The sequence below is a fragment of the Abrus precatorius genome, unplaced genomic scaffold, assembly GCF_003935025.1.
Source record: "Abrus precatorius isolate BTA unplaced genomic scaffold, Abrus_2018 Scaffold4, whole genome shotgun sequence".
NCBI classification, from domain to species: Eukaryota; Viridiplantae; Streptophyta; class Magnoliopsida; order Fabales; family Fabaceae; genus Abrus; species Abrus precatorius.
In genome coordinates, this window is record NW_020874384.1 from 17,750,315 (window position 1) to 17,768,064 (window position 17,750).

General features: G+C 30.2%; 2 protein-coding genes across 6 annotated transcripts; both read right to left on the minus strand.

Annotated features, from left to right (window-relative positions):
• Window positions 1–685: 685 nt before the first annotated feature.
• On the minus strand, window positions 686–3,988 carry LOC113864880 (pentatricopeptide repeat-containing protein At4g33170). Its single transcript, XM_027499083.1, has one exon. The coding sequence runs from the start codon at window positions 3,875–3,877 to the stop codon at window positions 944–946; it is 2,934 nt and encodes a 977-aa protein (XP_027354884.1). The 5' UTR covers window positions 3,878–3,988; the 3' UTR covers window positions 686–943.
• A 1,308-nt stretch (window positions 3,989–5,296) lies between these two features.
• LOC113864882 (polyadenylate-binding protein-interacting protein 7-like) lies at window positions 5,297–10,412 on the minus strand. Of its 5 annotated transcripts, none has more exons than XM_027499086.1 (7): window positions 10,124–10,344; window positions 8,465–9,344; window positions 7,147–7,600; window positions 6,998–7,068; window positions 6,619–6,743; window positions 5,783–6,088; window positions 5,301–5,696 (listed from the first exon to the last, which is right to left on the minus strand). In XM_027499086.1, exons 2-6 carry the CDS (start codon window positions 9,254–9,256, stop codon window positions 5,788–5,790), a joined length of 1,743 nt encoding a protein of 580 aa, XP_027354887.1. In that variant the 5' UTR covers window positions 9,257–9,344; window positions 10,124–10,344; the 3' UTR covers window positions 5,301–5,696; window positions 5,783–5,787. The 5 variants fall into 5 exon arrangements, 3 of the variants coding, with proteins under 3 accessions (XP_027354885.1, XP_027354887.1, XP_027354886.1); XR_003504929.1 differs by adding an exon at window positions 6,169–6,406 and having other exon boundaries at window positions 5,408–6,088; XM_027499084.1 differs by having other exon boundaries at window positions 5,297–6,088; window positions 10,124–10,412.
• Window positions 10,413–17,750: the final 7,338 nt, after the last annotated feature.

Sequence of the window (17,750 nt, forward strand, 5' to 3'; positions counted from 1 at the left end):
GTAAGCAAAAGTAGTGAAGTCGAGTGTTTCAACGCAAACGGGGGGGAGTATATATGTATATATATGTCTATGACTAGGAGTGCGGATATAACATGCCAAGAAGGTTTTGTCGGATACAACCTGATCCTAACCCGTGACAAAATCTTATATTAACAAATGCGAAATTTTAAATAACAATAAGGCAAGGACCCCATAATGTATCAGAAATTAATAATTAATAAGTAATATTTTTAAAAAAAAATGAATACTCCTTTTTTTTTTGTTGGCTATTATGAATACTCCTTCTTTAATCAAACGAGTGACAAAACCTAAAATAAAATTCAATATCTTTATTTTAATTTTGATATTAATCACCTAAAAGTAATTATATATTTTTATGACTAACTGTTTTCATTTTGAAATATATTTTTGTTGATATTTATGTAATTCAATAGTGCAATACAATTCATCGACCTGACCTAAGGTTTAGTTATTATTGTTGTTATAATTTTTAAGCTTAATTATATGCATATAAAAATAGAAAGATTTTATTAAAAATATTTATTATATAATAAATATTTTATTTTGCAATAAAATTTATTATTTCTAGTTATTTAAAATTTACCCCAAAGGTCAATGTTATCATTTTTCATAAAACTATTCTTAAAAAAGTGAAGTTGAGCATTAAAATGTTATATTTAAAAAATGATATATATTGATTAATGTGTAAATTTGAAGTGGCGTTAACTATAACTGAAAGGTCATTACAAGATATTGCGTCAAGTAGTAAACAATAGAAAGAACAACGCTAAAATCCTTTGTCAATGTTATATCAAGTATCTGTGTACCTAGTGCCTGTTATGCAAGTTAATGAAAAGAGAAGCCAACAAACGAAGGTTAGTTGATGGCTCTAAAATAAGCCAACTTAAATCATGGGGTATTCTTGAGGGAAAATATTCAATTGTCACCAGTAATCCCCACAGGAACAGATCCCGCTCCTGAAATGATGAAATCGATTTGCATCTCTCAAAACAATTTCTCGCTGATAAACCTTTGATATATATTTGATTGCATTATGGCAATCTCCACACACTCTAAGGTTTTTAATTACCCTTAATGTGGTGGATGGTGGCGTTTTTAGGAGCCCATAAGCTATTGCCAGCTTCTCACTATGATAATATAAAGAACTTTCTTTATCTTCTTCTTCTACATCAGCAAGTGCAAAGTCTGTATCAGGGACATATCCTTCTTCTCTGATCCTTTTCATAACATGCTCCACCTTATTATATATCACATCAGTTTCTTCATGTGACCTATCGCCAGCTACAAACAAATGCACCTTGTTCTTCATATCTACCCAACTAAATCCGGGATCCTTCTTTACCTTTACTCTTTTCATCATTTTTCTAGCACTTGCCACATTTTCCCATTGATTAGCAGCTGCATAAATATTGGACAAAAGAACATATGCTGCTGAATCAGATGGCTCCAAGTTAAAAAGCTTTTCTGCTATGTGTTTTCCCGTCTCTTTGTCTCCCTGAACCCTACAAGCATTAAGTAGAGTTCTATACATTGAAGCAGAAGCTACAAAAGGCATTGATAATATCACCTTTTCAGCTTCTTGTATACGCCCCGCTCGGCTAAGGGCGTCAACAAGACAAGAATAGTGCTCAATCTCAGGTTCAATTCCATAGTTATTCTGCATGGAATAGAAGTTTTCATAGGCTTCAGTTATCAAGCCAGAATGACTGCACGCAGAAAGCACACCTATAAAAGTAACTCTATCTGGTGCTACATCCCTAGATTTCATATCTCTGAAAAAGTGTAGGGCTTCCTCAGCATTTCCATGTTGGGCTAATCCTACTATCATGGCATTCCACAAGGAAATATTCCTCGTGTTCATTCTTTTAAACAAACCATATGCATCGTCAATGCTCCCACACTTGGCATACATGTCAACAAGTGAAGTCGTGACAAAAGGATCAAAAGCACAGTTCAGCTTAATAACATTGGCATGAATCTGTCTCCCTTGTTCCAATGCTGTCAAAAGAGAACTGGCTTTGACAAGGGTGGCAAAGGTATACTCATCAGGTTGCACCCCAGCAAGTCTCATCTGATGGTAAGTAAAAAGAGCATGCTCTTCATCTCCATTTTCCACGCATCCTGATATCATAGTAGTCCAAGCAACATCATCCGGCAAAGGGATCTCACCAAACACTTTGCTTGCACTTTCCATCTCTCCACATTTTAGATACATGTCAAGAATACCACTAATGACAAACAAATCTAAATTAAACCCCTTTTTTATAACAACAGCATGAATTTGCTTCCCTTGTTCAAGCCCCACCAAACACCCAGCAGCTTTAGCTACATTGGCCAGAGTAATTTGATCTGCTCTCTCTCCACTTCCATGCATTAGAACAAAGAGCCTCAATGCTTTGTGGTAGTTATCACTGACTATGTACCCATGCATCATAGCATTCCAAGATGCCAAATCAAATCCATCTTGGTTAAGAAAAAGATGTTCTGCCTCCTCCATCTTTCCACTCTTGGAATATAAATCAATTAGAGTAGTCGAAACAAATGAATCCAAGACAACACCAGCTTTTATTGCACAACTATGAATCATCTTACCAAGATAGTAACCTTCTTCAAGAGAGGAGCAAGCCCTCAAAACACTTGCGATGGTGAACTGATCCGGCAATAGGCCACTGCATAATAAATCAACAAACAATCTCACAGACAACTCCTCCAAACCACTCAACGCACAACCAGATATCACGGTGTTCCACGATATCAAATCCAGTTCTTTCATTTGACCAAACACTGTTCTTGCATAACTCACAGAGCCAGCCTTGACATACATATTCATAAGGCTATTAGCAACAGACACAACGCGATCCAACTCCGATCTCACAACAATGCCATGAATCTGTTTCCCCAGTTCAATACAATTCACACTGGCAACCACAGACAGCATCACAACAAAAGTCAAGCCATCACACGGTACTCGTGATCCAATCATATCCACAAAGCAATCAACAGCTTTCCAAGCTTCACCATTTTGGAGATACCTAGACAGTGTCTTGTTCCACACAACTACATCATCAGCAGCAGCAGCAGCACAAAGCAATAATTTGGTAGCATAAGCTCGAACCTGCTTCAACTGCCACTCAAAAACGCTATCCACCCCCATAATAGTCCGAAAACTGATGCTATCAGGACGCAACCCAGTTCTGTGAAACGCAGAGAAGAGAAGCAACGCATCATCATCAAGACACGTGTCCACATAAGCCTTCATCATCACGTTCCAAAGCACAACGTCTCTCACAGGCATTCCATCGAACAAAATACGTGCCTCTCTGATTCGTCGAAACTTAGCGTATATATTAACCAAAGCACCAGCCACAAACACGTCCCATTCCAACCCAACCTTAACGGCGAAACCATGAAGGGTCTCGGAAGCAAAGAGAGAACCAGAGAGGAGGCACATTTTGAACACAGGAGCTAAAGTGTGGCGCGTGGTCGACACGACCGAGTGACGGCAAAGACGGAAAAGGTGAAAGCCGTCACGAGCTTTGTCGGCGAGGGCATAGGCGGAGAGCATGGCATTCCAGGTTACGAGGTCTCTGTCGCTGTCCGGTGTTATGTCAAACAGTTGACGCGCGGAGGAGAGTGAGCCGCATTTGGCGTACATGGTGATGAGGTTGTTCGTTAGAAAACGATCGTGGTTGTGCCCCGACGTTAAAATGCGCGCGTGAGCGCGTTTTCCGAGGTGTAAATCGGATGCGGCGATGGCGTGGCGGAGGATGGAGAACCATTGGTGGAGCGAGTGGAAGAGATAGGCGCGTGGGGTTAATTGATTTACGGTGGAAGTGGATCGCAGTCGCAAATGCATCTTCGCCTTCGTAATTCATTCTCCGTTTTGCTTACAAAACAATTTCGGAAATTTGTTGTATGGAAACGTTGTTTGGAGTTGGAAGAGACGCCGCATTATGGGACAGGGGTTTGCTGTAAGGGCATGTTTTTTAAAATAGCTTTTTTAAGAAGTTTGTGAAATATTATAATTTTTTAAAATAAATTTGTAATTTTTTACGCATTTATAACATAATTCATATAATAATCATATTTGATAGGAGGAGCATCTTTAATAAAATAGTTCCTAAATTACTTTTACCGTGAGTTACATAGATTATACGACAATATTAAATTTAATCAAAAATTAAATTTTTTAAAATTTTAATTATTTATTATTCTTCATTTTTGTAAGAGTTTTCTTTTTTTTAATTTAAATCCTCTCATAATATATTAAATTTAAATTATTTACTTGCACTTTTAATTTTGTTAAAGTTTTACCAATTCTTATTTTTTTGTTAAAAAATTTATAAACAATAAATTCTTAAATAAACATCCAATTGCTTGTTAAAATAAAATGACTTTGCACCAAATAATTATGGAATTAAATCAATTGCAAGATTAAAATGACACTGAAACAAAGTAAAATTTTTTAAAATAATTTTTGAAGTTAGTACAAAGATTTAAAGGATATAAAATGTGTAATTAATAAGACTCTTAATTATCTCTAGACATTAAAAAAAATCCTCTTATATATATATATAAAATTCATTAATATCAAATATAAGTCTAAAAGACTTACACCTAATTTAACAGTTGAAAAAAAAAATTTATATATTTTTTAATTGTTAGATTATTTGATTTATACGGTTAAAATTTAATATAAACTTCTTAAACTAAGTGTCAATAAATTATATATATATATATATAATTAAAAAATATATAAAATTTTAACATGACATTCTAACTATAAAGTTTAACATGAGAAAATTCATTTATTTTTAAAATAAAATTTTCATGACGCTCTCCCTATAAAATTTAACATGAAAAAAATTATTTGCCTTTAAAATAAAATTTTCAAAATACCGGATCGTTCAATTTTGTGAACATAAAAGTTCACTTATGAAATGAAACAATATTTTATCCATGACTATAAAGCTTACATTGAACAGACTAAAGGATAGATAATATTCCAACTATCTTTGCCTGCATATGACAATAAGAGTGCTCATTTTTTAAAAATGTAGATGAAGGCTCATTATTTTTTAATAGTGCAATAATCTCATCCGTCCTTAAAAATGATAAATAATACCATCTATTAACCCTTCAAAACTGAACATATTGGTCCCTAAAAAGAACAAATATCATTGATATTCGTCATTTTTAAAAACTATAAGAATTATTATTTCCATCTCTCAAACTTTGAGGGTTTAATATATCACTGAGAAAGGCTACTTTTTAAGTTGAATTTTACTCCACGTGAAACTTGAGTTAAGAAAAACAATGTAAATGGGAAACCAGATAACACGGGCCATAATCATTTCTGTCCTGCTTCAGTATTTGTTGCGAGACGAAAATTGTTTGGCATTGAATCTAATTTGCAAAGTCAATCTATTGTGTAATTGAGTTCTATCAGTTACATCTGAATCAAGAGAAGAAAAATGGAATTTAACGAGGAAATGAAAATTAGGGTACAAAATTAACAGAAGGAAAATGATCCCAAAACATGGGCTAGTCTTGCTGACTAATGCATATCTGATGCCGCAGCTAAACCTTAATGATACAGTTCTGCTACAACCCTTCTCTTCCCTGCTCCGCTAACTGTTTTCTTTTTTCCTGTTCTTCGGGCCTGGACACTGCCTCTACTTCCCATATACAGATACAACAATGAGTAAATTGTCCTTGAGTTCGTGGACTTTATACTGTGTCAAAAAACTTGTACACATACTTGGTTCAATATATCACAACACGAAGAAGGCCTGGCTGAGGTTCCGTGAAGTCAAGGCCCTCTTCGAGAAGAAAACGCTGTACAGCAATTGGAAGTCTTGCAGGAGTGCGGGAACCCCTGGTATGATGACCTGTGCCAACACAAATATAAACCTGCAAGCGTTGCTCCGCAGCTATGGCCGTGCTTTTTAGCACACTCAGCTCATGTTTCAGCACACGAATGGCTTCACTCGCATGCAACCCATGTAGGTCTATCATCCTCTCATGTCCTCTTCCATTGCCCTGCATCTCTGGAGCAACCGGATTTCTGAAAAAATCAACACTTGCAATGACTGAGGCAGAACCCAACACTTTCAGAACAATGTACATCAACATTCTGGTTCGTACAATGATATAGAACTCCAAGTAATCATTCTAGAAAGAAACTGTTTGGCAGCCTGTACTGGTGGAGGAAGAAAAGGAAGAGCTGTAGCAACTTTGTGCAGTATACGCTCTCAATGGAGTAAAGATATTCTCAAGTTTCACAGTTTTCTTTAGAAGCCACCGGATAACAAATCGACATCACAAAATTCTATTTGAAGGGTTCAGATTGTTCACACATCTCAACCGAGAGACAATCATTATCCTTCTCAATGACAAGCAATCAGCATAAAAAAAATTGAGGAAAAAATACATGGGAAAGTATAAATGTTTTAAGAATTGAAAAAAAAAAAAGAGTGGGGCCAGTTCAGCAAACAAAAGAAAACTGTCCATCAACATATACAGGCTGTGTAGGGGTAGCAAAGTATATTAATAACATCACAACACCATATAAGCTTGTATTGGGGAACAACAAACCTCTGACGGTAAATGGATTCTTGGGCTTTTCCATGAGCTGCCTTCATATGCATGTTGTGCAGTTGTCCTTTAGCACTTAGTTCCTTTGCTAGGGCTTTATTGCCAATAAGATAGGCTTGCCGTGCCTGTTCTCAAATTAGAAACCAATAACTAAAAAATAAGGTCACACACGCCAAAAAAAATAAATTCAAGAACAGATGTTTCTAGAAGGGACTTTGTCGTTTATTCTTGAACTGGTATCAGCCCAACAGCTCTTCTTATTACATCTACTGTTCCAATATGACTATCCAAAGTTACACACACATACAGACTAAAGAACCAAGCAAGAAGCATTTAGCCAAAATTATTTATATTCTGATTCACTTGCCAGTAATCCCACCTGCTCAAAATATGCATTACGTAAGCGTGCATGATCACGAGCCTCTTCCCGCAGCTCCGAGTACATATTTGCTGCCATGGAAATTTGTTAAAGAAAAAATGCACAAAGAATTAATCTGACAAGTGAAGCATATAAACATAATTAATTACCGACTGCATCACCGGTTTCAAGCCAAACAGGAGCTGCCCGGGCTGAACCACTGTTCTGTAACCGATCACCAAAGTTGGCTCTTCCCTGTCCATTATTGTAGCCACTGGCCAGAACATTTGGAATCCTCCTACTTGAGCCAATAGCAGCATCACCAGAGCCATTTTTGTCATACTTCCAAATACCACCAGAATCTTGAGAAGCTAACTTCCTAACAGCTGAAGCAAAGTCAGTAGCACCTCTAGATGGAACTGAAGAGCTAGATTTGAAAAACAGCATATCACTATCAGATGATCGGTAAGGATTGCCACTTTGTTGGACACTATCTATAGCATATTTTACAGAAGTAGTCTGGCCATCTGGTGAAGAAAGTGCAGGGAAGTCCATTGTATTGAGATTGGAAGCCGATAGAGTCTTTGAATTCAGATTCTGACTGAAGCTACCATCAACTTGAAGCTACAAATTTGGAGGGGGAAAAACACAGAGATTATCAACATAAAGTTCCAAGATTAAGAATTATTGCAGAGGAATAAGTAATGGTGATAATAGATGACAATGGCATCCACAGAATCAAGATCAAATTGTAATACTTGATCATATACCAGAAAAAGAGAAAAAAATTAACATTCAACAAAATGCTAATAAAATGCCAATGGCCCATTGATAACATGAAGCAGAGGACTGTCATCACAAAATTAAGCTCAGAAAGAGAGTAATCAACATTGAAAAATACAATTATCTCTAACAACCCCCTCCCCCCAGTACCAGGCAACAGTGATTAGAAACTGGAAGCAAGCAAGGTAGGTTGCACATGAATCACTTCACAACTTTACAGGGAGAAAGATCTTCCCTACCAATACAATGGACAGGTATTGCTCTAAATACTTAGCATCCATCCCATCAGACTAAATATTGTTCCAAGAGCCAGTTTGGAAAGACCTCCCAACAAACACTTACAAGGGAAGAAATAGAGATGAAATGAATCAAACTTTTCTTATAAATCAACTTATGTGCCTTGACTTACGGAGAAGTTAAATGAGGGAGCTATTGAAAAAATTAAGCATAACTTAATTTTAAATTATGATAGAAATTTTATTCATTTGACATTTGAATCATTTTATTTCTTCTCTTATAAGTGCTTGTTGAAAATTTTATCTGAACTGGCTCTAAAGCATTCTGCATAGCAACACACTAGTAGATAGATACTACATTCGAATATAACTGACAACACATCCATTTTCAAAAGCAAGCAGATCAGATGGGGCTTACGAGGAACCATAGTTTGACCACAAGTCAGTTGTTATATGATGATGAACCTACCTCTAACTGAGCAAGCATCTCAGTGGTCAGATGTAAATCGCATCCATTGGCAAAGTAAACATCAGCAAGGCTTTCTGCTGCAAAACCAGGGAACAGAGAAGCCAAAAACTCCAAAGGATTCAAATCAGTATCATCCACAATTGCATTTTCACCCAAAACATCATTTAAGAATCCATGTCTAGAGTTCTCATCATAAGTAAGTCCCTCTTGACCACTGCTGATATGCTGGTCACCACTCCCAATTGACCTATCCCAAGGCTTTGCCAAAGCATTCAAAAAGCTTGCCGAAGGTGGGTCCTCCCTGTAGCTTGAATTGGAAAACCTTAATTTATCAGCAAAGCTATTGCCATTAATATACTGTTGAGATAATTCCTCGTGCTCATTTATTATATATCCACTTCCTTTAGAAGCAGGAAACCTTGAGGCTTCATTGTCATCATGTATGGATAAACCCGCTAAAGAAAGGTCATTATCATTAAGACCTTGAGACTCATCTTCTCCCATGACCTTGAAATCAGGGGTAATATCATCAGGGAGCTGACATCGCCAGTATTGGTGCACCTCATCATCAGAATTATTTGAAACAGATGATTCTGATCTATCTAAAACTGCTTTCCCAAGAGCTCCAGCAGTAGTAAGCCTTGCTGTTGCATCTACTGAGCTGGTAGTTCCTGGTAATGATGATCTGAGTGCAAAAGGAACAAACTCTGCTGCATTTGGATTCAGAGTGGTTGCCTTGTTTGGGCTGAATAGCTTTGCATCCGTTTGGGATTCTTTCTTGGATAAGTTCATAATTAACTATAATATGGACAAAATAACTACTACATAAACAGACTTTTAAAATAGTAACTGCACATGTCCAGTCAGCCTCAACCAAACCCTGAAAATGGTTCAATTTGATCATGCCCATTCATTAACCAGACAGCTAAAAAAAGAACAGGACAAAAAAAATCACCACAAATTGCATCCATCGTGCAGCAGATAACTGATGATTTCAATAATACTCATATAACATGAAAGTGCCAAATAAATTATTCAGTACAGAAGGGCAGTTATAACTATTTTTGAATATCAACACAATCAACTCCAGCTGGCCATATTCATTACTATAGCTTGGAAGCGAATCCAATAAAGGCAATTTGAACAAAAGAGGGACCATGCACGAGTTACGGAACTTATAGCAAATTTTACAAATATCGAAATAAATTTCGGTGAAAACTGACCAATTTCAGAACTGAGATGACACAGCTCATCAGGAGACGGTTAAAAGTTAAAACCCTAATTTTGTCAAGTAAATAACTAAAAATGTAAAAAAAAAAAAAAAAAAAAAAAACAACTTCAAAGATGCACAGAGAATTCTAGAGCAACAACTACCAAGAAACCCCAATAACACAAGTCAAAAGATTAAAAAAAAAAAGCTAAAAATATTGAAAATTCAAAGCCGAATTTTATTTACACGGACATCAAAACAAACAGAAATAACAACAAAAAGAATTGGGAAGCAGCGAAATTGAAAGAGATCTTGAGCAATTGACGCCTCAGAAAATAGACCCAAACAGTAAACAATAAAAACTCGAGCGGAAGAAATTGCAGAAAGAGAAGAAAACAAAAGAATAATGAGAATATCTGAAATGAATGGAAGAGTGTAAGGAAATATACCTTGGCGCGTGAAATGAAAGGGATCCATGGAGAAGAGATAAGATATGAAAAGAATTGAAGATGGAATTATGTGAAAAATCTTGTTGGGTGTGTGAGTGAGAATTTGATTATGGGTTCTTTCTGTTTGAAACCCTCTTCGGAACAAAACAAGAGCACCACAAAAATAGTAGTAAACAAGACACCAAGCCTTTCGCCACTCGATTTGACCTCGCCCTACAAACTCACCCTCTTTTACTCTACACTCTTCACTATTATTTAATCTATTCACTATTTCCGTCATTCGGATTTCGGAAGAAAAACACGACCTTAGCTTTTCTTAAATTATTATTAACATTTTTCAATCCATTTTATTAACTCTGAGTTTTAAAGTGAATTTCAACATCTAATATTATTATTATTATTGTTTTCTTGTTTACTTTCACACTTTTTTTTTTTAACTCTTTGCTTATTTAATTGAATCGGCAAATAGAGGAAAAAGTATACCAGTAAAGCTTGATATATATTCATAGATGAGCAAATCTCTTAAATATATATATATATATATATATATGAAATATATTAAAAATTATTTGAGATAATTTAACGGTGAATAAAATATACACACATATTTTTAATACTTTTATATTGAAATACAGTTTTATTTTAATTATAAAACATCTATAAAATAAAAAATATAAAATAGCAAACTGGTTGGGTATACATGCAACCTTGATTTGAATGTAATCTTAGTACTGTTAGAATTAAATTACCATATGATGGTTGATAGAATGAAAAGTTAGAATGTGTGAATTTAACGTAGAGTTGCAAATTTCTCACTTTACTACCTTATGCAAGACCAAGTTCTGATGACCAATTCCCGGCTGCAAACGAAGGAAATGTCGCCGCGACCATACATATCCAAGTGAAAGGAATTTTTAAATTTTAGTTATAAAAAAATAAATATCAACTGAATAATTCTACATAAATGGTTAATATTAACAAATATTTAATGGTTACAAAATTATTTAAAAGAATTGCGTGACGTGTTAATTCTAACTATTTATAATTAAATTTAGCAGATTTTTTTCATTTTTACATTAAAATACTTCCTCGTCTAACTAAGATATGTTTGGATGTAAAAAAATTAAGAAATTGGTAGGACGTGATAGAAAATTTATTTTCCTTGAGTCTTAAAAAAAAACTTTAAATACTAAAAAAAAAGGAACAGGACATGGAGAGAGGGAGGAGGGACCGAGGAGCTTTCATTTTAAATTTTTAATATATAAAAATTATTAAATAATAAATAAATATAAATATATTTAATATAATTTTTTATTAAACATTAATTTTATTAAAAAAAAATTAAAATACAAAAAATATTCTAATCCTCTACAATAGTAAAAACACTAAAGAGTATATTTAATATAATTTAATTATTTTATTTCACTTTCTTTACTTATCTGAATAAATAAAATTACTTTTCATTTTTTATTTATTTTAGTTTATTCTAACATTAAATATTTTTTATTTTCATTTTATTGCTATTTTTTATCTTATCTTATATCTAATGTATTAGGAATAAAATATAGCCGCAACCGTGAATATAGGTTTAATTTTTTATATATGAGATTTAAAATATATATATATATATATATATATATATAATATAGTATTTTAAAAAAAATAAAAATTATGTGATTAAAAAATTACTATTAATAATCTTTAGTGTAAATATTGTTAGAATACAAAAATTTATAGAGTTTCAAAAATCATCCTTAATCATTTTTTAAAAATTATAAAAAAGTCAAATTTTATTAATAAAATTTTTTAAAAATAATAAAAAATGTTAGTGATGATTTTTAAAAAAACTATTGTTATTTTTAAAGCATAACAATAATTTAAAAATTTTAAAATAAAAAATTGTCAAGAGCCATTTTTTAAAATTTTTGTAATTTTTTAAAAACATTATCTTTTACTATTTTTTTCATATAAAAAAGGACCCGTGAAAATATAGTTAAAGAATTTTTTTAACATAAAAGAGGAAAGAATTAAATAGTAATTATATATTTATATGTAGAAAATTAAGACTAAATGGTTGAATAATTATTTTAAAATGTTATAGGACATACAGCATAACTATTTATAATCAAATTTAATAGTTAAATTTTACTTTTTTCTTTCGCATGTTAAAAAATCATCTCATTTAAAATAAAATCTTTAATATTTTGTTATCAAAAATTAAATTCATTAAAGTTAATTTTTTATAAAATATATTTATTTAATAAAATATTATACAAATTTAAATTATTTTAAATATAATTATTCTTGTATTGTATTTTTATGAATTGTATATATATCATAATAATAATATAGTAATTAATTATTAAATAAAAATATTTTTAATAAATAATTATTAAAAATGTCATTTAATCTTATCTTTGTGTGTGAAAGACTTTGATGGTAACAAAACTAAAGATATTAATAACAACATAAGTTCACTTAATAACAAAAGAATTAGTCAAAATAATTTAAACAGATATAGCTCTTAAAGATTTTCTATTTAAGAGCAAGATAATTTAAAGTTATAATATAAGAGTATAAAAAATCAAGCATAAATAATGTTGTTATTTTATAAATTATTTTTTTACTTATTCATAATTAAAATGAACTATATTTTTTTATATGTAAAACATATATTATTAAAAAGAGTTTAAAGAAAATTCAAAACTCATATTAAAAAAAAACATACTTATATTAAACTAAATCAGATGTAAATTTTATGTATTAAAATATCAATCAACTAACAAAATAGCTTATCCCTTACTAATAAGTGATAATCACTTCTAAAAATAATAAAATTTATAACTTCTTTCTCATCCAAAATATTATTAGAAAATATCATTTTATTTTTATGCAACTATTGTACTTACTTAAATAATTAATAAACATATATTTTATTTTTTACTACAACTAACACTAATACTAACCAAAGCAAGTAAGTGAATTGATAAATCTAAAAGCAAACTTAGTAAGAATCTAAAATACAGTCAAATACTAGATTCAAAATAAAATTAAACACATTAAAAATAAATGATTTAAAAGTTTTTATAAATTATAAAAAAATAATAAATTATATCATTAATTTAAACACTACAATTAATTAGCATAATTTTACATAAATTACATTTAATAACTTAAAATAAATTATATTAATTTGAAGTTGTGTTAATGTGTTAAAAAAATACTTTGAATTGCTTATTTTTATATTTGTTACATATTCGAGGATTCATTACTATCTCTTGAAAAAATATCTAAACTATTTTAACTCATATTATATTTTGAAATTTACAATCAAGCAAACAAAGTGATTAAAAAACAGAAATCAAACAAATTAGATCAAATGATTATTTTCTCAAATCCAAGTTAATTTAATTCGCAAATAACTCTGTCCAAAACTGAATTATTTAGAGTGATCGTTATAAGGCATGTGTGCTTAGAAAACATTTAAAAACAGAAAAAAGACTGAAAAAATATACATATCAATAATTCATACATACTGTACACCCGAAAATCAGACCGGTAGTTATCCATCTTCGTCACCATTAAAGAATTGAATCTGTAAGTTTTGTTCTTTCTTTCTCATCTGTGGAGTATTGGAGCAATGAAATTTAGTCGAATCATCGTCGTATATCGCTAACTCGTACTTTGAACCATGAAGTTAATCAAGTACAATCAAATAAGATACATGTTAATTAGTGAACATATATTTTTATTAATATATTTTATCGTAATATATTATTTGAAAGTGTAAATATAGCTAACCTTCAATAAAATGTTTATTAAAGTTGGAATCACACTTCTATTTAATTGTTTTAAAATGTATATCATCGATCATTTAACGAAAAAGGTGATACGATATGGTGATGATGACTAATTTGTCAAATTTTTTAAAAATATGAATCGTCTTTTTCTAGATATATAAGAGCTATGTAAATAAAGATAAAAATATCAAAATGATGTCATAAAAACCTATTCATATTTTATATACAAATTATTTAAAAATATAAAAAAGGTATAAGGTTATGAATTGGAAGGGAAAAAAAAACTCACTTGTACAGTTAATCCCACCATTCTGTAAATATTTTAAGCCCAAACAATATTATTTCCTTTTTCTATTTACTTCATTAAAGAGAAAAACTTATTCTAAGCGTATTAGTCTCATTCCATTATTTTCTCTATTGAAAATACTAATTGATTTTGATATACTGTTAATGATTGGAAACTTTTGCATTGTCTTTATTTTTAACGTCTTCTCATAAAACAATATATTTTAAATACTATTAATGCGTAACCCTTCACATCTTGTGTCTACTTTGAATGAGAAAAAAAACGGAATCGAAGAGAATTCAAGGAAAATTTTTATTTTCTGTTATTATATAAATGAAACAGAAAAATAGTAATTATTTTTTTATTTAATTGAAAATATTAATTGTATTAAACATTTTATAACAATAAGTAAGAAAATTAACAACAATGTGATTTTTCTCTTATCATCTTCTCTCCAATTAAGTGCATTTTTTTATTATTTTTTCTTTGTTTTATTTTCTCTTTAATCAATTATGCAATAAAATATACATTTTTTTTTCTATTCATTCTTTTAAAATCATACAGAAGGCAGAATTATAAAAACAGACTCACAAGTATGTCAAGGTAATTTCTTTAGTATTTTAAAGATTAATAAAACATTCCATGCCTTTTTATATATAAATTATTTATTATCATTAATATAATATTAAATATGTATAATAAATAACAAAGATCAACAGTTATCATAAAAAATATAAATATTTTTTTTATTTTTAAAATATTAAAATGATCATAATATATAAAATACCCCTTCGAAATTTATAAACATAACACGTTTGAAAGGCCAATTTATTGCCAAGTTGAATCTATGTATAATTGTTTGGAAGACTGATCTGAGTCGTGGACTCGGCACAAAAACGTGTTATTTACCATTAATGCTCAAAACATTAGTACAGTTAGATAGTTCTGGAGAGGGATTCACATCAATTAATTTAAATGATATGTCTTTTTTCTTTTAAAAAATACTAACTGGTAGTTTTAAAATATTATTTAAATAAATAAAAATTAAAACTTTTTAAGATAAATATTAATTATTTTTAGCGGTTTTAATGGGTAACTTGGCATATTATAGTAAAAATTTCATTTAATTTTTTTAACCAGGGTAATGAGATTCTTTCTTTTACGTAAAATGTGTATAGAAAAATCTGTTAAATTAAAAGAACTAATTTCACCACACTGTAAATAATTTAAATTCAAATAATATTATTTTATTTAAAAAAAAAGCGAGAGAGAAAATACTTTTAACACTTATCTAAATCTTTGTCAGCTTCTATTTAGACACGGAATTTTGTTCTCATCATTAGGAGTTTGAAAGGTTTTACCACTGGTTTCTCTGTGAGTGTTTGCCGCCTCCATTGTTTTCCAAAGTTTACCAACAAGTTTAAACACTTATTTATTTTTTTGGATAAGCACAAGCTTAGACAATTGATTGTAGTTAAGCACACGACATGCAGTTACCCTCGACTTGTTTACGCGGAGAAGAAGAAGACCAAAGAACGTGTTTGGTGAAGTGTTACTTTGTTTATTAAAATAGAAAATTTTGTCAATCGCACAATCACTAGTCATTTATGTTCTATATGATAATAATGGCCAACGTGACTTAAAAAAAAAAGCATTTAAACGCAACTTTTAAACGCTTTCTGGATAAATTATTTTAGTTTTTGAATTTTTACAAATCTTTCATTAATATTTGGCTTTACAAAATAACACAACTTTTATCTTATTTAACATTAAATAACAACAAGAACGAACTAAATTGAATGAAAGATTATTAAATAAAAAATGTTTAAAATTTAAAATACTAAAATATTATTTTTATATAATTTGAATGGTTAATTTATAACTTTTCGCTTTTAAAAACTACATGACCATAGTATATCTGTAAGATGCCGTACGCTATGCCTGATCCAGTTCGAAAGTGTCCAAAGTTGATAAAAAGTCTCGGTCAACATTTTTGTCGTTATTGAACAGTAATGTTTGTTTTTTGCATAAAAGAGAAAACAGTAATTTCGTCGAAAATATTATATTCAAAAACTCCAATATAGCTAATGTATAATTTATATTAAATAAATATTTAACTTATAAAATTTATTCAATATTAAAAACAATAATACAATTTCTCTTTAAATTTGTATCAAAAAGGTATTTTATAACTCATTTCATTCACAACCATACAATTTTTTTTTATAAAGTTGTTTCATTGACGACCATTGATAAATACATTTCATGGATAAAATGCTATATATAATTATAAATTAACAAATTATAATTTAAGGGACACTGTTAACAAAATTAAACAGTATTTAATCGGTTTCACGTATTTGGAATGTGTGCAGGTCTTTCGTGAAAATGACATTACTGACGTTGTTTTTTCTCCCCCAACTAATTTTGGAATTATTCGAGAGCATTGTCCAGCACTCCAATAGTTACACGTTTCAATTATTTATGTTTACATTAATAACATGTAATCAATAACTTAGAAATAAAAGTGAGTGTTTTGCATAATTATAAATTTAAGTTAAATAATACCATGTAAAAAAATATTATTTTTATAAAAATAAAAGATTAAATTATTAAAATTAAAAAAATAATTAATTAGTTAGATTTTTTATAAATATAAATTATATTTTAAAAATATTCATAATATTAAATGACGTATTAGTAACTATGATATAGTTAGAAAATTACTATCACAATCTTAATAAATTAATAATGTCATATTTTAATTTTTATGCGTGGAACAAGCTGGCCAATATTCTTTGCTAATTTTTCCATAAAAGTTAAAATATTTTCCAAATTTTTATCCTTTTTTCTCTGACATCCTGAATTGAGGTGGCGACGAGGAAAAGCTTAAAACGAACAAAACAAAACAGAGCGTAGGCGTGTCATGTGCAAGGCACAAGTGGCAGGTGGCAAGCACACTTGGCCCGCGCGCGTGAGGATCTGAATGAATATTGATTCTCCCCTCACAAATTTCGGATGTTTGTTTTGGGGTATTTGGATTTTCGAATGGACATAATTAGGAATGAATAAATTGAAGTGAAAAATTAAATAAAGTTTTATTTGAAAAATCTAAAAAAGTGAGAGAAAATAATTAGTGTTCGTGTGACAAACGAAAAATTAATTCCCCAAAACTGGGGAACTTAGAAGAGAAATCACATTTTTTTATTTTATTGTTAAATAAAATAAACAATATAAAGTAATAAAATAGTATTTTTATTTATATAATTTTTTATGATTTTTATAAATAATTTTTTATATAACTCTTTAATTTTTTTACTGATCTAAACTAACGAAAGAATAAAACAATTTTTTTAAACTCTATTTCACTTTTTTTATTCTTCTCCTAGCAAATAGGCCGTTGAGGTGTGTTTGATTTAATATTGAGTTGATAAAGTTACTTATAAAGTTATTAAATATAATTAAAATATGTATTTGCATTAATTTTAACTATAGAATTATTTGTAATGTCGAAAGAAAGAGTGGTACGCACGGGACATTT

Excerpts from the sequence above, each read along its gene's own strand:
- LOC113864880 (XM_027499083.1), bottom strand. The coding sequence starts at position 3,877 with ATGCATTTGCGACTGCGATCCACTTCCACCGTAAATCAATTAACCCCA.
- LOC113864882 (XM_027499084.1), bottom strand. The coding sequence starts at position 9,256 with ATGAACTTATCCAAGAAAGAATCCCAAACGGATGCAAAGCTATTCAGC. Across the intron at positions 7,069-7,146 it reads TGAAACCGGTGATGCAGTCG|CAAATATGTACTCGGAGCTG; the intron begins GTAATTAATTAT and ends TTTCCATGGCAG. Across the intron at positions 6,089-6,618 it reads GAATCCATTTACCGTCAGAG|AAATCCGGTTGCTCCAGAGA; the intron begins GTTTGTTGTTCC and ends TGATTTTTTCAG.